Below are 19,002 nucleotides of genomic sequence, written 5' to 3'. Positions count from 1 at the left end.
ATGGCTCCATTAAACATCCATCAGGCATAATAGAGGACATGATTGTCAAGGTTGGGCCCTTTGCCTTTCCAACTGACTTTGTGGTGCTGGAAATGGAGGAGCACAAGAGTGCAACTCTCATTCTAGGAAGACCTTTCCTAGCAACTGGACGAACTCTCATTGATGTACAAAGAGGGGAAGTAACCCTGGGAGTCAATGAGGATGAGTTCAAGTTGAATGCTGTAAAAGCTATGCAGCATCCAGACACACCAAATGACTGCATGGGCACTGACATTATTGACTCTCTGGTAGAAGAGATCAATATGGCTGAAAGCCTAGAATCAGAGCTTGAGGACATCTTCAAAGATGCTCAACCTGATCAAGAAGAACTAGAGGAAGCAAAGGAATTTTCGAAAATTCCTCAGGAGGAGGATAAACCTCCCAAACCTGAACTCAAACCTCTACCACCATCCCTGAAGTACGTATTTCTGGGAGAGGGTGACACTTTTCCAGTGATTATAAGCTCTGCTTTGAATCCACAGGAAGAGGAAGCACTGATTCAAGTGCTAAGGACACACAAGACAGCTCTTGGGTGGTCCATAAGTGATCTTAAGGGCATTAGCCCAGCTAGATGCATGCACAAGATCCTGTTGGAGGATAATGCCAAACCAGTGGTTCAACCACAGAGGAGGCTAAATCCAACCATGAAGGAGGTGGTGCAGAAAGAGGTCACTAAATTACTAGAGGCTGGGATTATTTATCCTATTTCTGATAGCCCCTGGGTGAGTCCTGTCCAAGTTGTCCCCAAAAAGGGAGGCATGACAGTGGTTCATAATGAAAAAAATGAACTGGTTCCTACAAGAACAGTCACAGGGTGGCGTATGTGTATTGACTACAGAAGGCTCAATACAGCCACCAGAAAGGATCATTTTCCTTTACCATTCATAGACCAAATGCTAGAAAGACTAGCTGGTCATGATTACTACTGCTTTTTGGATGGCTATTCAGGCTACAACCAAATTGCAGTAGATCCTCAGGACCAAGAGAAAACAGCATTTACTTGCCCTTCTGGCGTGTTTGCCTACAGAAGGATACCTTTTGGTCTGTGCAATGCACCTGCAACCTTTCAGAGGTGCATGCTCTCTATCTTCTCAGATATGGTAGAGAAATTTCTGGAAGTCTTCATGGACGACTTCTCAGTATATGGAGACTCATTCAGCTCCTGTCTTAATCACCTAGCACTTGTCCTGAAAAGATGCCAAGAGACTAACCTGGTTTTAAACTGGGAGAAATGTCACTTTATGGTGACTGAGGGAATTGTCCTTGGGCATAAAATTTCGAGCAAGGGAATAGAGGTGGATAAGGCAAAGGTAGAAGTAATTGAAAAATTACCACCACCTGCCAATGTTAAGGCAATCAGAAGCTTTCTGGGGCATGCAGGATTTTATAGAAGGTTTATAAAGGATTTTTCGAAAATTGCAAAACCTTTGAGTAACCTGCTAGCTGCTGACACACCATTTGTGTTTGACACACAGTGTCAGCAGGCGTTTGAGACCTTGAAAGCTAAGCTGGTCACAGCACCAGTCATCTCTGCACCAGATTGGACATTGCCATTTGAATTAATGTGTGACGCCAGTGACCATGCCATTGGTGCAGTGTTAGGACAGAGGCATAACAAACTTCTGCATGTCATTTATTATGCTAGCCGTGTTCTAAATGATGCACAGAAGAATTACACAACCACAGAAAAAGAATTACTTGCAGTGGTTTATGCCATTGACAAGTTTAGATCTTATCTAGTAGGGTCCAAGGTGGTTGTGTACACTGACCATGCTGCTCTTAAATACTTACTCACAAATCAGGATTCAAAACCCAGGCTTATCAGATGGGTGTTGCTTCTGCAAGAGTTTGATATAGAAATAAGAGACAGAAAAGGGATAGAGAACCAAGTAGCTGATCATCTGTCCCGAATAGAACCAGTAGCTGGGGCGTCCCTCCCTTCTACTGAGATCTCTGAGACTTTCCCAGATGAGCAACTCTTTGCCATTCAGGAAGCTCCATGGTTTGCAGACATTGCAAATTATAAAGCTGTGAGGTTCATACCCAAGGAGTACAGCAGTGTGCAAAGAAAGAAATTAATTTCAGATGCCAAGTACTACCTCTGGGATGAACCATATCTCTTTAAGAGATGTGCTGACGGAGTGATCCGCAGATGTGTACCCAGAGAAGAAGCACAAAGGATCCTATGGCATTGCCATGGATCACAGTATGGAGGACATTTTGGAAGTGAGCGAACAGCCACTAAAGTCCTCCAGTGTGGCTTCTACTGGCCTACTCTCTATAAAGATTCCTGAGAGTTTGTGCGTAACTGTGACAGTTGCCAAAGAGCTGGTAACCTGCCTCACGGATATGCCATGCCTCAACAAGGGATATTAGAGATAGAATTGTTTGATGTATGGGGAATTGACTTCATGGGGCCATTCCCACCATCATACTCAAACACCTACATTCTGGTGGCGGTGGACTATGTGTCTAAGTGGGTAGAAGCAATTGCTACACCCACTAATGATACCAAGACCGTGCTAAAATTCCTCCAGAAACACATCTTCAGCAGATTTGGTGTTCCCAGAGTACTAATCAGTGATGGGGGCTCTCATTTCTGCAATAGATAGCTACACTCTGCTATGGTTAGATATGGAATTAGCCATAAAGTGGCAACTCCGTATCATCCACAGACAAATGGGCAAGCTGAAGTCTCTAACAGAGAGCTAAAAAGAATCCTAGAACGGACTGTGATAGCCCGAAGAAAGGATTGGGCAAAGAGCTTGGATGATGCTCTGTGGGCATACAAAACAGCATTCAAGACTCCTATAGGAACCTCTCCATACCAACTGGTGTATGGGAAGGCCTGTCATCTGCCCGTGGAACTGGAACATAAAGCCTACTGGGCAACCAGATTCCTAAACATGGATGCTCAGTTAGCTGGTGAAAAAAGATTGCTCCAGTTAAATGAGCTAGAGGAGTTCAGACTCAATGCCTTTGAAAATGCAAAAATTTATAAGGAAAAGGCAAAGAAGTGGCATGACAAGAAATTGTCAACCAGAGTCTTTGAGCCAGGACAAAAAGTTCTGCTCTTCAACTCTAGGCTCAAATTGTTTCCAGGAAAACTGAAATCCCGATGGAGGGGTCCGTATGTGATTACAGGAGTGTCACCATATGGATATGTTGAGCTTCAGGATAGTGATTCTGACAAAAAGTTCATTGTTAATGGACAGAGAATCAAGCATTATCTTGAAAGCAATTTTGAGCAGGAATGCTCAAAACTGAGACTTGAGTGAGTCTTAGCAAAGGTCCAGCTAAAGACAGTAAAGAAGCGCTTGCTGGGAGGCAACCCAGTCATTAGGAGGTTATATGATTTGTTTTTACAGAGGCAAGTATCAAAAATGAAGGAATTCACAGAGTTACAGAAGGATTCAGCCCAAAAAGCAGAGAAAAAGGGCTTACTGGCGAAAAAACGCCAGTAAGGGACATTTTCGGCGTTAAACGCCAGAATGGGTACCATTCTGGGCGTTTAACGCCAGGAATGGTGCCATTTTGGGCGTTAAACGCCAGAATGGGCACCATTCTGGGCGTTTAACGCCAGGTGTGCAGCATCCTGGGCGTTTAGAAAAACGCCCAGTGATAAAGGCTTTCTGGCGTTTAACGCCAGCCAGGGCACCTGGCTGGGCGTTAAACGCCCAAAAGGGGCAACAAATGGGCGTTAAACGCCAGAATGGGCACCATTCTGGGCGTTTAACGCCAGAAAGGTGGGGGGACCACAATTTTGTTTTCAAATCAATTTTTTTCAAACTTTCCTTTTCTTACCCATACAGTTCTACATAAATATACTTCAACCTTTCATCATTCAATTTCAAATTTTCAAAATCCAAAACCATTCTTCAAATAGATCTCAAATCAATTCCAAATCTCATTTAAAAACTCACTTTTTTTTTCAAATTCTCTCCACATCTTCTCAAATCTCTTCTTATTTTTTTTCGAAATCTCCTTCCCCCCCCTTTATAAGAACACGTTCGGCCCCTCATTGCCCACACCATTCGAATTTGCTCCTCTCTCTCTCTTCTTTCCTTTCTTTTTCTTGAGGACAAGCAAACCTCTAAGTTTGGTGTGCTTTTCTGTGATCACTAAAGCCAAGATCATGGCTCCTAAGGGAAAACAAACCAATTTAAGAGGCAAGAAAGAGAATAATCCAAAGAATCTTTGGAATCAAGAGAAGTTCTTAACCAAAGAACATGAAGACCATTATCACAAAATAATGGGTCTGAGGTCAGTGATCCCGGAAGTAAAATTTGATCTGAAAGAAGATGAATATCCGGGGATTCAAGAGCAAATTCGAAACAGAGGATGGGAAGTTCTAACCAATCCTGAGACAAAGGTTGGAAGGAACATGGTTCAGGAATTCTACTCAAATCTGTGGCTAACAGATAAGCAGAGAATGACTGGAACCGCTTACCATACCTACAGAACCATGGTCAGAGGGAAAGTTATGTACTTCCATCTGGACAAAATAAGAGAAATCTTCAAGTTACCTCAACTGCAAGATGATCCTGACTCCTTTAATAGGAGAATGGTGAGAGCAGACAAAGGGTTGGATCAAGTTCTAGAGGACATATGCCTCCCTGGAACTAAGTGGATAACCAATTCAAAGGGTGTCCCAAACCAACTCAAGAGGGGAGACCTCAAACCAATTTCAAGAGGTTGGCTAGACTTTATTGGGCATTCCATATTGCCCACTAGCAACCGTTCTGAAGTCACCATCAAGAGAGCAGTGATGATTCATTGCATTATGCTTGGAAAAGAAGTGGAGGTTCATCATGTGATTGCTTGTGAGATCTACACAATTGCAAATAAAAATTCCACTGAAGCCAAACTGGCTTACCCAAGCTTGATCTCCTTGCTCTGTAAAGAGGCTGGGGTGAAGATGGGAGTAGATGAATTCATACCCATTGAACATCCAATCACCAAGAAGTCAATGGAAGGACAAGTGCAAGACAACTCTATCAAAAGGAGGGCGCAGGAGTTCCTCCCTGAATTTCCTGAAATTGGCTACTGGGCCAGCCTAGAAGCATCTATCACCAAGTTGCAAGAGACTATGGAGCAACTTAAGGAAGAACAGCAGAATCAGAACTGCATGCTCTGCAAATTGCTGAAGGAGCAAGAGAAGCAGGGGCGTGAACTCCAAGAGATGAAACGCCAAAAGCTTTCCTCTCAAGCTGAGGGAGCATCCACTTCTCAAAATCAAGGTTGTTGAGTCCTAACTCTGTGAAAACCTCTATCATTAGGAGCCTATTTTTGCGTTTTTTTTCTATTTTCTAGTCTAATCTTATATTTATTTTTGAGTATTGTTCTTAATTCATAATTAATAAAATTTAAATTTTATGCCTTAAAGCTATGAATGTCCTATGAATCCATCACCTCTCTTAAATGAAAAATGCTTTAATCACAAAAGAACAAGAAGTACAGGATTTCGAATTTATCTCTGAAACTAGTTGAATTAGTTTGATGTGGTGACAATACTTTTTGTTTTCTGAATGAATGCTTGAACAGTGCATATGTCTTTTGAATTTGTTGTTTTGAGAATGTTAAAATTGTTGGCTCTTGAAAGAATGAGGAGAAAGAGAACTGTTATTGAGGATCTGAAAAATCATCAAATTGATTCTTGAAGCAAGAAAAAGCTAAAAAAAAAAATTTTTTTTCTTCGAAAAAAAAAAAGAAAAAGAAAGAAATAAAGTTGTGATCCAAGGCAACAAGAGTGTGCTTAAGAACCCTGGACACCTCTAATTGGGGACTCTAGCAAAGCTGAGTCACAATCTAAAAAGGTTCACCCAATTATGTGTCTGTGGCATGTGTGTATCCGGTGGTAATACTGGAAGACAGAGTGCTTTGGGCCACAGCCAAGACTCATACACTAGCTATGTTCAAGAATCATCATACTTAACTAGGAGAATCAATAACACTATCTGAGTTCTGAGTTCTCATAGTTGCCAATCATTCTGAACTTCAAAGGATAGAGTGAGATGCCAAAACTGTTCGGAGGCAAAAAGCTACTAGTCCCGCTCATCTAATTGGAACTATGTTTCTTTGATATTTTGGAGTCTATAGTATATTCTCTTCTTTTTATCCTATTTTGATTTTCAGTTGCTTGGGGACAAGCAACAATTTAAGTTTGGTGTTGTGATGAGCGGATAATTTGTACCCTTTTTGGCATTGTTTTTAGTATGTTTTTAGTATCTTTTAGTTAGTTTTTAGTATATTTTTAGTAGTTTTTAGTTAAAATTCACTTTTCTGGACTTTACTATGAATTTGTGTGTTTTTCTGTGATTTCAGGTATTTTCTGACTGAAATTGAAGGTTCTGAGCAAAAATCTGATTCAGAGACTGAAAAGGACTGCAGATGCTGTTGGATTCTGAGCTCCCTGCACTCGAAGTGAATTTTCCGGAGCTACAGAAGCCCAATTGGCGCGCTCTCAACGGCGTTGGAAAGTAGACATCCTGGGCTTTCCAGCAATATATGATAGTCCATACTTTGCCCAAGATTTGATGGCCCAAACCGGCGTGGCAAATCAGCCTCAGAAATTCCAGCGTTTAACGCTGGAACTGGCATAAAACTTGGAGTTAAACGCCCAAACTGGCATGAAAGCTGGCGTTTAACTCCAGAAAAGGTCTCTACACATGAAAGCTTCAATGCTCAGCCCAAGCACACACCAAGTGGGCCCGGAAGTGGATTTTTCTGTCATTTACTCATTTATGTAAAACCTTAGGTTACTAGTTTACTATTAATAGGATCTTTTGACATTGTATCTGTACCTCATGACACTTTACACGTTTCCTTGTGTATTTTCCACGGCATGAGTCTCTAAACCCCATGGTTGGGGGTGAGGAGCTCTGCTGTGTCTTGATGGATTAATGCAATTACTACTGTTTCTTATTCAATCATGCTTGCTTCCATTCTAAGATATCACTTGTTCTTAACTCGGATGAATGTGATGATCCGTGACACTCATCATATTCTCAACTATGAACGTGTGCCTGACAACCACCTCCGTTCTACCTTAGATTGAGTAGATATCTCTTGGATTCCTTAACCAGAATCTTCGTGGTATAAGCTAGAACTGATGGCGGCATTCAAGAGAATCCGGAAGGTCTAAACCTTGTCTGTGGTATTTTGAGTAGGATTCAATGACTGAATGACTGTGACGTGCTTCAAACTCCTAGCAGGCGGGGCGTTAGTGACAGACGCAAAAGAATCACTGGATTCTATTCCAGCCTGACCGAGAACCGACAGATGATTAGCCATGCTGTGACAGAGCATAGGAACGTTTTTACTGAGAGGATGGGAGGTAGCCACTGACAACGGTGAAACCCTACATACAGCTTGCCATGGAAGGAGCCTTGCGTGTTTGATGAAGAAGACAGTAGGAAAGCAGAGATTCAGAAGATGGAGCATCTCCAAAGCCTCAACCTATTCTCCATTACTGAAAAACAAGTAACCATTTCATGTTCTTTTGCTTTTTACAATCAATCCTGATAATTTCTGATATCCTGACTAAGATTTACAAGATAACCATAGCTTGCTTCAAGCCGACAATCTCTGTGGGATCGACCCTTGCTCACGCAAGGTATTACTTGGACGACCCAGTGCACTTGCTGGTTAGTTGTGCGGGATTGCAAAAGTGTTATTGCAATTTCGTGCACCAGGCAGCAGTACAGACGATTATAGCAGCAACGAAAAAGATGGCTTTCTCCTCCACCTTGGTTTGTGACTCCGGTGGTGGCGATGGCTAAGAGAACACCCACCACCACGCGTTCTTCTCCTCCTCTGGTTGCTCGCGATTCTCCCTCTCCCTAACCTAATCGATGATGCGGCTTTGAAGATGATGGTGGCAGTTTCCATGGCGACGGTTGCTGCGAGCTCGATGGCAGCTGAACTAACGGCGGCGGCGGCAATGCATGGCAGTGACGAGGACGAACGGCATGAACATCTCCGTCGATCTCTCTCGTTTCGCGGTTTTGCTTCTCTCCTTCTCTAGCTCTGGGGGCAGCGATGGCAACCGGCGCAGGGAGCGGCACAGCTCGGCGATCCTCCTTCCTCTCTTCTTCCACTATTCAGTCACACTCTCCCTCTGATCTCTGTTTTCCCCTCAAGCCCCTCTGTTTCCTTTCTTTCCCTTTCTGATTTCTTTCTTTCTTTTGTTGCGTGGGTGTGGGTGGGATAAAAGGAAAAAGGGAATGGTGATGGTGAGTGAATAGCGGTGAGAAGTGGGTAATGTGGCTAATTGAGGTGTGAACGAGTGTGGAGGGAGCGGGTTACGTGGGTGTATAATGCTGGGTTTGGGAAAAGGGGAATTAGGGTTTCTACTTTGAATTTAGGATTAGAGTTTTCAATTTGAGAATTAGGATTTCAATTGAAAAAAGAGCTAGGGTTAGTATAGGTATTTCTAATAATATTAGGGTAATAAAGTAATAATTTAAAATTAAATTTAATCAAATAATAATATTTATGAAAATACTATTTAATTATCAACTTACAATTTATTTTTTCAAATAAGAACTTATTTAATAATTAGAGATAATTAAATTATTTTTTTTTAAATTATAAAACAAAGTTCAAAATCTAATTATTCAAATTAGTGCATATAAAATCCTCATTGTTTTTAATTCACTAAAGCTTTAAATCAATAATAAAAAATTACTCAATTAATACAAAAATTTCTAAAAATATGCTCCCAAATAAATAAAATAAATCTTAAATAATTTATTATTTAATTTTCAAAATTTGGGGTCTTATAATAGAACACAAGAGTGGCATTTGGTTTCTCTCTTCTATTGCTAATGCTTCTTGTATGATTATTGGCCAAACTGACCAATGTATCACAGTGAAAGTGAGTGTGAGTAACTTAATTTGGCTTTGTAGTGTAGTGTATGGGAGTCCTCAATCTGAAAAAAGAAGTATATTTTGGAATCATTTGCGTTCATTAATTCAGGTCATAATGGACCATGACTAGCCGTTGGTGATTTTAATGAGATTGTGGCACCAGACGAAAGTACGAGTGCTTATTTTTCTTCTCACATAGCTAGTCTATTAGATACTACTTTAGATTACTGTGAACTCTTTGATCTTAAGTGACTGGTAGGAGATATACTTGGTATAGAACAATTCAGTTTGGCAGGGACTTGGCTAAAAAGTTGGATAGAGCACTAGTTAATGAGGCGTGGATGACAATGTTTCTTTAGCGTTATTCTGAAATTCTTAGCAGGCTTCATTCTAATCATTGTCCTATTTTAGTTCGTTGTCATGGTGACTCCAGAGTGAAAGGTTCTCGTCTTTTTAGGTTTCAAACTGCGTGGGCAATACACTCTTCTTATAAACATGTTATTAGTAAGGTTTGGAATCAAGGATTTGAAAGTATTACTGAAAGGTTTAAGATGGTTCAACAAGCTTCTTTGGACTTTAACTCAAAGATTTTTGGAAATATTTTTGTGCGAAAAAGCAAGCTGAAATATCAGATTGATCATATTCAATGGCGTTTGGAGGTTACCGATGTGTTGTCTCTGAAAATTAAAGAAGCTGAACTGAGGGAAGATTACAATAGGATTTTATTGTAAGAAGAACTTTTTTGATACCAGAAATATAGAGAGCAGTAGGTCAAGTATGGGGATAGAAACACTAAATTCTTTCATTTTCAGATTTTGGTGCGTAAAAATCATAATAGAGTACATGAATTATATGTTAGAGATGAGTCTTGGTCTACTGATCCAGATATTCTCCAAGAAAAAGCCCTCTCTTTTTACAAGAATCTCTTTAGTACAACGGAAGAGGTTGATGTTGATTGTTTAGGGGATTTTCCGATGCTAACTCTAAGCACCAAGGCTTGTGGTAAGTTAATTGATCCTATCTCTTTTGTAAAAGTCAAGTTAACAGTTTTCAGTATGAACCCTTTTAAGGCTCCTGGTCCATATGGCTTTCAAGCTTATTTTTTTAAAGAATATTGCAAGATAATAGGCATTGAGATTTGGAATATTGTCCGAAGCGCTTTTTTGGGAAAGTACTTAAATCCTAGCACCATGGAAACTCTGATTGTGCTTATTCCTAAAATTGATAACCCTACTATTAGAGACGTTTGAAAAGATGGTCAATGGAATCTTCATGATGTTTTCTTTAACGTTCTAGAAGATGTCAAACAACGTTTAAATGCTTATAATCCGGATTTGAATGCTGGAGAGAGTTCGGATTGGTCGTGGAGTGTGGCATCTTTTAGACTCTACTCAGCTAGAAATGGATACAGTTGGCTAGCCAAAAGAAAGTATGACTGAAATGAGCGTGATAATTGGTTGTGGGTATAGTGACTGCATATTCCTGAGGAGTACAAGTTCTTGATTTGGCTCAGTCTTCATAACGATATTCCGACGGCAGGGTTTCATTTAGGTCGTAGCTTAGGTTTATCTAGCACTTGTCTTCGGTGTCAGAATGGTTCTCAATCCATTCTTCATTGTCTTCGGGAGTGCCATAGTGCCAAGGAGGTCTAGAACCTTTTAGGCTTGTATTCAAATAACTCGGGTTTACGTGATTGGCTCTACAGAAGTACAAGGAGTGGAGATGTTTTTTTTACCATCTAGTGGATCTAGAAAAGCAGGAATCATGACTTATTTAATACGGATGACTTTTGGAGTGCTAGTAAAGTGGTGAGCTTGATTCGTAGTTCAGTAAGAAAGTTCCACACTATTTTTGCTATGTATCAATCTTTGTCTCCTCCTTCGCTTTGTTTGCATTGGGTTCCACCTCTAGTTTATTCTGTTAAATTGAATTGTGATGCTAGTTGTTTTGCTCCTTTTGGCTATACTGGTTTTGGTTGTATTATTCGCAATTCTGATGGATGTTGGTTGAAAGGTTACACTAAGAAAGTCGAAGTGTGCAGTATTTTTTTTGCTGAATTGTATGCGATTTGGAGAGGTTTACTTCTAGTTTGGGATAGTGGATTTCGTAAGGTTATTTGTGAAACAGATTGTTTAGAAGTTCTTTTTCTAGTAAATCAAAAAATGCTTGGTAATGATATTCTAAAATGGGATTTAGCAAAGCATATACAGGAGATTATGAATCGAAATTGAAGAGTCTGTATCTTTTTAGTTCAGAAAAATTCAAATAGTGTTGCAAATTGTATGACTAGAACAACTACTTCTAGCACATATATTTACTCGAGTTGGAATCAACCATAGAATAAATTTTAATATTTAATAAATTTAAATATAAACTTAACTAATTAATTTGATTTTGCCTTTTTTTTGTTTAGTCACGAAAAAAATAATATTGTTAAAATTGAATTCAACAATTGTATGAATATCCAAACAAGGATAGAATTTGACTGAAATGGAAAAAAAAAATCTAATCTGAAAAACTAAAAACGAAATATGAGAATAGTGACACGTAAGGTAGAGGAAGCATGAGTCACCAACCTTGCTCTTTTAAATATTCAACAGACGCCAACTTCAATGCGCTCTCCTCTCTACTCTTCGCACAAAGCGGGAACTCATATACAACCGCCTCTACCACCCATTCCGCCGTTAACCACCCGTACTTCCTCTGCCTCGGGACCGTTACTTCTTCAACATGATACACTCTTACGCTTTCTTACTTATCCATCACAACACGTAACACCCAACAATCATAAATTAAACTTGTTTTGTGTAGGCTTCTCTGTGCGATAAAAAAAAAAGAAAGAGTACAAAGTTGAACGATCAGAAGATCAGAGTGATGGAACAGAAAAGCATTCTGCTATCTGCGATCGGTGTTGGGGTTGGAGTGGGAGTGGGACTTGGATTGGCCTCTGGACAAGGAGTTGGAATATGGGGAGCTACCACATATTCCTCAAACGCCATAACCGCTGAGAAGATAGAGCAGGAAATGCTACGACAAGTTGTTGATGGAAGAGAAAGCACTGTCACTTTTGATAAATTCCCTTATTATCTCAGGCAAACCTCTTTCTCCCTTATTTAGATTTGATTGTCATGCACTGTTTGTTTGTTTGTTTGTTTGTTTTGTCCTCATATTACACGAATGAATGTTGTCATCTCGTGGCGTTATTGTAATACCGCCCTTCTTTAATTTTCTTTAAGATGATATAACTAACAACCCTGCACCATAATAACGGAATAAGTGACAATGATTAACAGAGATGAGTTCTTTATATATCTGAGGCGGTTTTTATTTATATTACAGTGAGCAGACAAGGGTTTTGCTGACAAGTGCTGCTTATGTCCATTTAAAGCATGCCGAGGTTTCCAAGTATACTCGAAATCTTGCCCCTGCAAGCCAAACTATTCTGCTTTCAGGGCCAGCAGGTTAGTTTGAGAGTCAAATGGTTTCGTGTTTTTATTGTCATCATCTTTGTCAGGCTATCTTCATCTCCCTTCTATCTTTTTCCAGAACTCTATCAACAGATGCTTGCAAAGGCTTTGGCACATTACTTTGAGGCCAAGTTGCTTCTTTTAGATTTAACTGACTTTTCATTGAAGGTGACTGCATCAATTCCCTTCTTCCCCAATTTGACTCATTTCTACTTACCCTCTTACGTTAGTACATAAGCATTGGTATTTCATCGCTGCAGATTCAGAGTAGATATGGCTTTGGAAATCAAGAATCTGTAAGCCTTTCCTAGTTTATCATTTTACTGCTTTGTTCAGGATTCTGTTTCTATCCTCAGAGAGAAACATGATGTTTCTTACTGGGCTGAACCTAACTTTTGTCTACACGGTGTGTAGTCTTTCAAAAGATCCACCTCAGAGTCGACCTTGGAGCGATTATCAGACCTATTTGGCTCATTTTCAATCTTTCAACAGAGGGAGGAACCTAAAGGTACAATACAAATAAGAAGAAGAGAGGATAGGCTCATAAAAGAGAGCAAGAAGAATTGTCCTATAAGTAATCGAGTGTGAGAGCTGAATTGAAAGGTTCATGTTTGGTTTGGGAAGAGATCATAGACCTTTTCAAATGAATGGAAAGCGAATCTACTTCCATTAAGTGATTTATTAGATAATCGAAAACAGACAATCTTGAAGACTATTCGAAATTCAGACATAGATTTTAGAGATTGGCGGCTTACCCTACCATCAACAGTTTTTAATATTTCATTAATTAACCAAGTATGCTAGTGGTTCATTCTTTTGAACTTACTACTTCACTGGCTGGCGGAATTTGATTGCAGGCAGAATACATAGGCAGAGCAGCGGAGCGGACCTACAATCAATGTAAGAACACAAATTCTACTCATTATGAGAACAAGGTATCTTGTTTACATTATATCTGACTACTTGCATCTTGGTCCGCAGGGGGACTGAAGCATCTTGCAATCCTCCAAAGCTCCGCAGGAACGCTTCTTCGTCGTCAAATATTAGCACCCTTGGTTTGCAAAGCAATCATACAAATCCAGGTTATTTCAAGAAATTGTGTACTAATATGCATTTCATATTTATTCTGAGAGCGCCGTTTTTTCTCTCCTTTTATGATTTGTCATGCTCTTCATTCTCCTTTCAGCTCCTCTGAAACGCACAACTAGCTGGTCTTTCGATGAAAAGCTTCTTATACAGTCTCTTTACAAGGTAATGAATGTTACATCTATATGGAGATTTCAGAAGCTCTTTTTTGGAGTTAACCATATCCTCCAGGGAGACATTGATTTGAGAATTGGATGCTTTACCTGCAGGTTCTGGTTTTTGTGTCCAAGACCTACCCTATTGTGCTATATCTGCGTGACGTTGATAAGTTGATATATAGATCACAAAGGATATATAACTTGTTCCAAAAGATGTTGAAGAAACTATCTGGACCAATACTGATTCTTGGTTCACAAGTTCTTGATTCTAGTAATGACTATGAAGAGGTAGATGACCGGCTTAACTCACTCTTCCCGTACACCATAGAAGTCAAGCCCCCTGATGATGAATCTCATCTCGTCAGCTGGAAGTCCCAGTTGGAAGAGGATATGAAGAAGATACAAGTTCAGGATAACAAGAACCATATCATGGAAGTGCTTGCAGCCAATGACCTTGTTTGTGAAGACTTGGATTCAATCTGTGTTGCTGACACAATGGTTCTTAGTAACTACATAGAAGAGATTATTGTCTCGGCGCTTTCTTACCACTTGATGAAAAGCAAAGACCTCGAGTACAGAAATGGGAAACTTGTCATTTCTTGCAATAGGTGAGTGGCAGTTACATAAACTGTCTGAATCTAAATTGGATTTACTTACTACTTATTTTATTGTTTGTAAAACAGTTTATCCCATGCCTTGGGTATATTCCACAAGGGAAAACTCATTGGAAGAAACACATCGAAATTGGAAGATCAAGCTGTTAAATCTGAGGTTGGTACTACCACATGATTTTGAAATAATTTCCTATCAAGTACTAATTTGTGTGTCTGATGTTCTTCGTTCTGGTCATGTCATCCGAACGTGAAGGTGCCAAAAGGGGAAGAAAGTGTTACAAAACCAGAAGCAAAGTCTGAAGATGCTGCTCCTGTAAAAAAGCCTGGAGCAGAAGCATCAAAGGAAGAAGGGGAAAAATCAGTTGCATCATCAAAAGCTGCTGTAAGTGTGTGTGATGAATCTCCTCTCCTCACTTTTCAGTTTGAGCATATTTTGTTCATCAATTAATTGCAGGAAGTTCCTCCGGATAACGAGTTTGAGAAGCGAATAAGACCTGAGGTGATACCAGCAGATGAGATAGATGTGAAGTTCTCTGATATTGGTGCCTTAGAAGAGACGAAAGAATCCCTCCAAGAACTGGTAATGCTTCCGCTTCGAAGGCCAGACCTCTTCACCGGAGGCCTTTTGAAGCCTTGCAGAGGAATATTGCTATTTGGACCTCCAGGCACCGGCAAGACAATGCTGGCTAAGGCCATTGCGAAGGAGGCCGGGGCAAGTTTCATCAACGTGTCCATGTCCACCATCACTTCAAAATGGTTTGGCGAAGACGAGAAGAACGTTCGTGCTTTATTCACACTTGCAGCCAAGGTGTCCCCAACCATTATATTTGTGGATGAGGTCGATAGCATGCTTGGCCAAAGGACTAGAGTTGGGGAGCACGAAGCCATGCGGAAAATCAAGAATGAATTTATGGCACATTGGGATGGCCTTATGACCAAACCGGGGGAGCGCATCCTTGTTCTTGCTGCAACCAATAGGCCATTTGACCTCGATGAAGCTATTATTAGGCGATTCGAAAGGAGGCATGCCAACTAATACCTCTTCTTCTTCACTTTATAATGTTGAGCTCTTCCGTTTCAAAAGGAAAAAAGATGGAGTGATTTGAATTTCTATGATAATGCAGAATTATGGTGGGGCTACCATCTGTGGAGAATAGGGAGAAGATTCTGAGGACTTTATTGGCGAAAGAGAAGGTGGATGATGAACTTGACTTTAAGCAACTAGCAACTATGACAGAAGGATACACTGGGAGCGATATAAAGGTTTTTACTATCTCCTCCTCCTCCTGCTTCTGAATTCTGAATTGTGAATTCTGATTGACCAACTTGTCAACGCAGAATCTGTGCACAACTGCTGCATATCGGCCTGTGAGAGAGCTAATTCAGCAAGAGAGGCTCAAGACTCTGGTAACTCTAAATTCAATACATTTCTTGAGTCGTGAATTGTTATGCGTTCATTGTTATAACGGTGTTTACAGGAGCAAAAGCAGAAAGCGGTTACAACACAAGACGGGAAAGATGCAAGAGAAGAGAAGCAAGAAAGAGTGATTAGCCTTAGGGCATTGAATATGCAGGACTTGAAGGAGGCAAAGGCTCAGGTAACGCACTTGGCAACACTAGTTAGTCTCGGTCATTGTGACCTACTTCTTGATGATGATGATGATGATGATTATTATTATTATTATTATTATTATTATTAGGTTGCTGCTAGCTGTGCGGCGGAGGGGGCTGGAATGAGCGAGTTGAAGCAGTGGAACGAGTTGTACGGAGAAGGCGGTTCAAGAAAGCAGCAGCACTTGACTTACTTTCTCTGATAAACACATCACATCCCATTCCTTAGTTAGTTGCTTCTACATATATAGTGTACTCTACTTTCTCTTCGCAGTTTGTAGAAGATCAGATCGCGCCCTTGTTAATTTTTATTAATTATTAGTGTATGATCGGATCAGACGCTTGCTGCTGTTATCTCCTTAAAAACTACCAGTGAATACATTAAAAACAAAACAAGACTTGTCTATGAATCAATATTACCTACATTTGGTCGCCTCTCATGAAATAAAATACCAATCAATTCTCTTTGCTTTAGCATCTCTGTTAGGAGATTTAATTCTCTCGGTAATTCTTTCTTATTATTTAATCAGTTATTAAATTATTTATATTTAAGGTATGTTAGGATTTTTTTAAAAAAAATATTAGGTGATTTTTTGAGATCTCTTAAAGAATTAAAAGTAATTAGATGGTTGGATTATTTTATTTTATCTATTAATTATATTTACGTATAATGGTATAAAAGTTATTTTATTTGTTATGTTAAAATATTTTTAGAACATATTAAAATTGTTGGGTTAGTTAATTGGATAAAATGATACAGCTAGAATTTATAGATATGAAATTAAACAGAACTAAACAGTTTAGATAATAATAAAAATAATAATGACTATTGGCCAAGTTTTGTTGAGGTAATGAGACTAATCAGAGTATGGCTTTCTCAAAATTTTTTAAAAATATTAGTAATTTTATTTAAAAAAATTAATTCATTTGGTTAAATTAAAATAATTTTAATGACTCTTAACTCATACGGCATTCCGCCTCTTCTGCATCTCAAAGGTTTCGGACTCAATTTCTCGGACTCAATTCCTATCAGTTACAATTAAAGAGAAAAAAATTGATAAATATGTGAAGAGTGTATGGATGTGTGTTATATCTAAAATTGGGAGTTAAATTCCAATTCATTTGAGGTACACAAATTAAATATTATTATAAAATTAACACTAAATTATATTTGGCTTCTCATATATTTTCATGTATTATTTTATTTTTATAATAAAAATTATAATATATCTAGTAGTAATATCAATTATTAATAAAAAGTCATTATTTTATTTTTAAATTAACTTTACAAATTTAATATTATTATAGTATCAACGCTGTTTACATTAATAAATTTGATATTTTTATTTTATTAGAAATTTAAGATTTTATTTTGTTGTATTATATTATTTGATTTGTAATAAAAATAATAACAAAAATAATTAATCTTGAGACTTTTAAGAGATAAATATTATCAAAGATAAAATTGATCTTTTAAAATATTAAAAAATAATTTATAAGTTATAATTAATTTTATATAATTTAAATAAAAAATCAATTTTTGAAAAGAAAAATCAATTTTTAGATAAAAAGTTAGTTTTTTTTAAATAAAAATAAGTTTTATGTGCAAAAACTAATTTTTTTATGTAAAAATCGATTCTTTTTTAAAATTATTTTTGTATTTAAAATGAATTTGGCTTATTAATCTAAACGAACTTTTTTACTAATCAAAATCAGAATTACTTTCTTATTAATCTTAAAAATAAAATAATTATATTTATAAATTATATTTTAATATAAATATTATTATATAATTTTTTATTAAGATTTTTGGCCTTCCAAAATTTTTTTTTCAAATTTCATCACTGAATATGACTAAATTGTAAAAATTTTAATTTTTTTAAAAATATATATAAAAATTTATAATTTTTTTATATATGATAAAAATTTTGTAATTTTATGTAAAATATAAGAGATCTTACTTATTTTTAATATTTTAATTCATTAATTTTATGTAAAATTTGACGTATCTAATATTACAATCAAGCCTTTTTATTTATACATAAATTTCGCTACACATTCAAGTAGTTTTTGCAATCAAGCAACCAAGTCATTTAGTTTAAGTTGTGGGGCGTCGTCTTCTTCTTCTTCGTCTTTTTTTCATTATCGTCATTGTCACCACCACATCTATCTCCTCCTACTCCTTCTTCTCCTCATCCTGTTTTTTTTTTATATTTAAATTTCTTTGATCTCCTCCTTTCTTTTCTTCTTCCTTCTCCGTCATCATTATCGTCATCACTAACAACACCAACATTTTACTAACATCGTTATTGATTCTGATTCTCTGTGGTGATCGAATGAACAAAAAATATTATCAAAACGAAACTATTGTATAATATCGAATAAACAAAAAATGGTCCATTATATAAATTCAAATTCAGAAACAGATGCGTCTCGAATGAACCGAAAATTAGTTCAAAAAGAAACAATTGTATAATACCAAATGAACCAAAAATTGTCCATTATATAAACTCAAATTCGATGATAACAATAACGACGATACGTATTAGAAGAAGACAATGATGATGATGATGATGATGATGATGATGATGATGATGATGATGATGATGAGGAGGAGAAGGATGAAAAGAAAGAAGGAGACGATATTCCAATAGGAGGAGGAAGAGGAAGAGGTGTTGATAACGACGGTAACGAAATTGAAAATAATAAAAAAAGGAGGAGAAGAAGAAGAAGAAGCGCAGAGGAGGGGGAACAGAAAAAAATGCGTAACTCAAATCACTTGAATGAACTTGGATGTAAAATTGTTTGGATGTGAAGAATTACTCTTTATAAATAGTATATGGAGGTTACATGAGAGAAAATTTTGTGGTTATAAACGAAAAACCACTTTCCATATACAAACAATTTAGCAAATATGTCAAATTATGTTGTTTTCATATCTATTTGTCCTTATCATTATTTTGACTTTGATAAAAAAAAATTAACTATGTTTTTTTTATTATTCTTCTTCTTTCTTTATCTTTTGTTTATTCACTTAAAGTTGAGTTGTATATGTATCTTTAATACTTTAACAAATTGTATAAGTAATAAGAGAAAAGAATAAATAGGTCTTTGACCTTTTCAAATTGTGATAAATAAGTTCTTCAAAAAATTTAA

At 37.6% G+C, this 19,002-nt stretch overlaps 1 protein-coding gene across 1 annotated transcript; it reads left to right on the top strand.

Annotated features, from left to right (window-relative positions):
- The first annotated feature begins 11,547 nt into the window (after nt 1-11,547).
- On the top strand, nt 11,548-16,240 carry LOC130969700 (peroxisomal ATPase PEX1-like). Its single transcript, XM_057895551.1, has 16 exons — nt 11,548-12,002; nt 12,250-12,371; nt 12,457-12,545; nt 12,638-12,673; nt 12,792-12,885; nt 13,235-13,277; nt 13,359-13,459; nt 13,564-13,628; nt 13,733-14,229; nt 14,305-14,392; nt 14,489-14,617; nt 14,690-15,258; nt 15,360-15,498; nt 15,574-15,642; nt 15,714-15,833; nt 15,936-16,240. The coding sequence occupies exons 1-16, from the start codon at nt 11,785-11,787 to the stop codon at nt 16,047-16,049; spliced, it is 2,493 nt and encodes an 830-aa protein (XP_057751534.1). The 5' UTR covers nt 11,548-11,784; the 3' UTR covers nt 16,050-16,240.
- The last annotated feature ends 2,762 nt before the right edge of the window (nt 16,241-19,002 follow it).

This window comes from Arachis stenosperma, chromosome 3 (genome assembly GCF_014773155.1).
Source record: "Arachis stenosperma cultivar V10309 chromosome 3, arast.V10309.gnm1.PFL2, whole genome shotgun sequence".
Classification (NCBI taxonomy): Eukaryota; Viridiplantae; Streptophyta; class Magnoliopsida; order Fabales; family Fabaceae; genus Arachis; species Arachis stenosperma.
This window is presented reverse-complemented; position numbering and strand designations above follow the sequence as displayed.

Coding starts and splice junctions, on each gene's coding strand:
- LOC130969700 (XM_057895551.1), top strand. CDS start 11,785: ATGGAACAGAAAAGCATTCTGCTATCTGCGATCGGTGTTGGGGTTGGA. Junction 14,230..14,304: donor CTTGTCATTTCTTGCAATAG/GTGAGTGGCAGT, acceptor TTTGTAAAACAG/TTTATCCCATGCCTTGGGTA. Junction 15,259..15,359: donor ATTAGGCGATTCGAAAGGAG/GCATGCCAACTA, acceptor ATGATAATGCAG/AATTATGGTGGGGCTACCAT.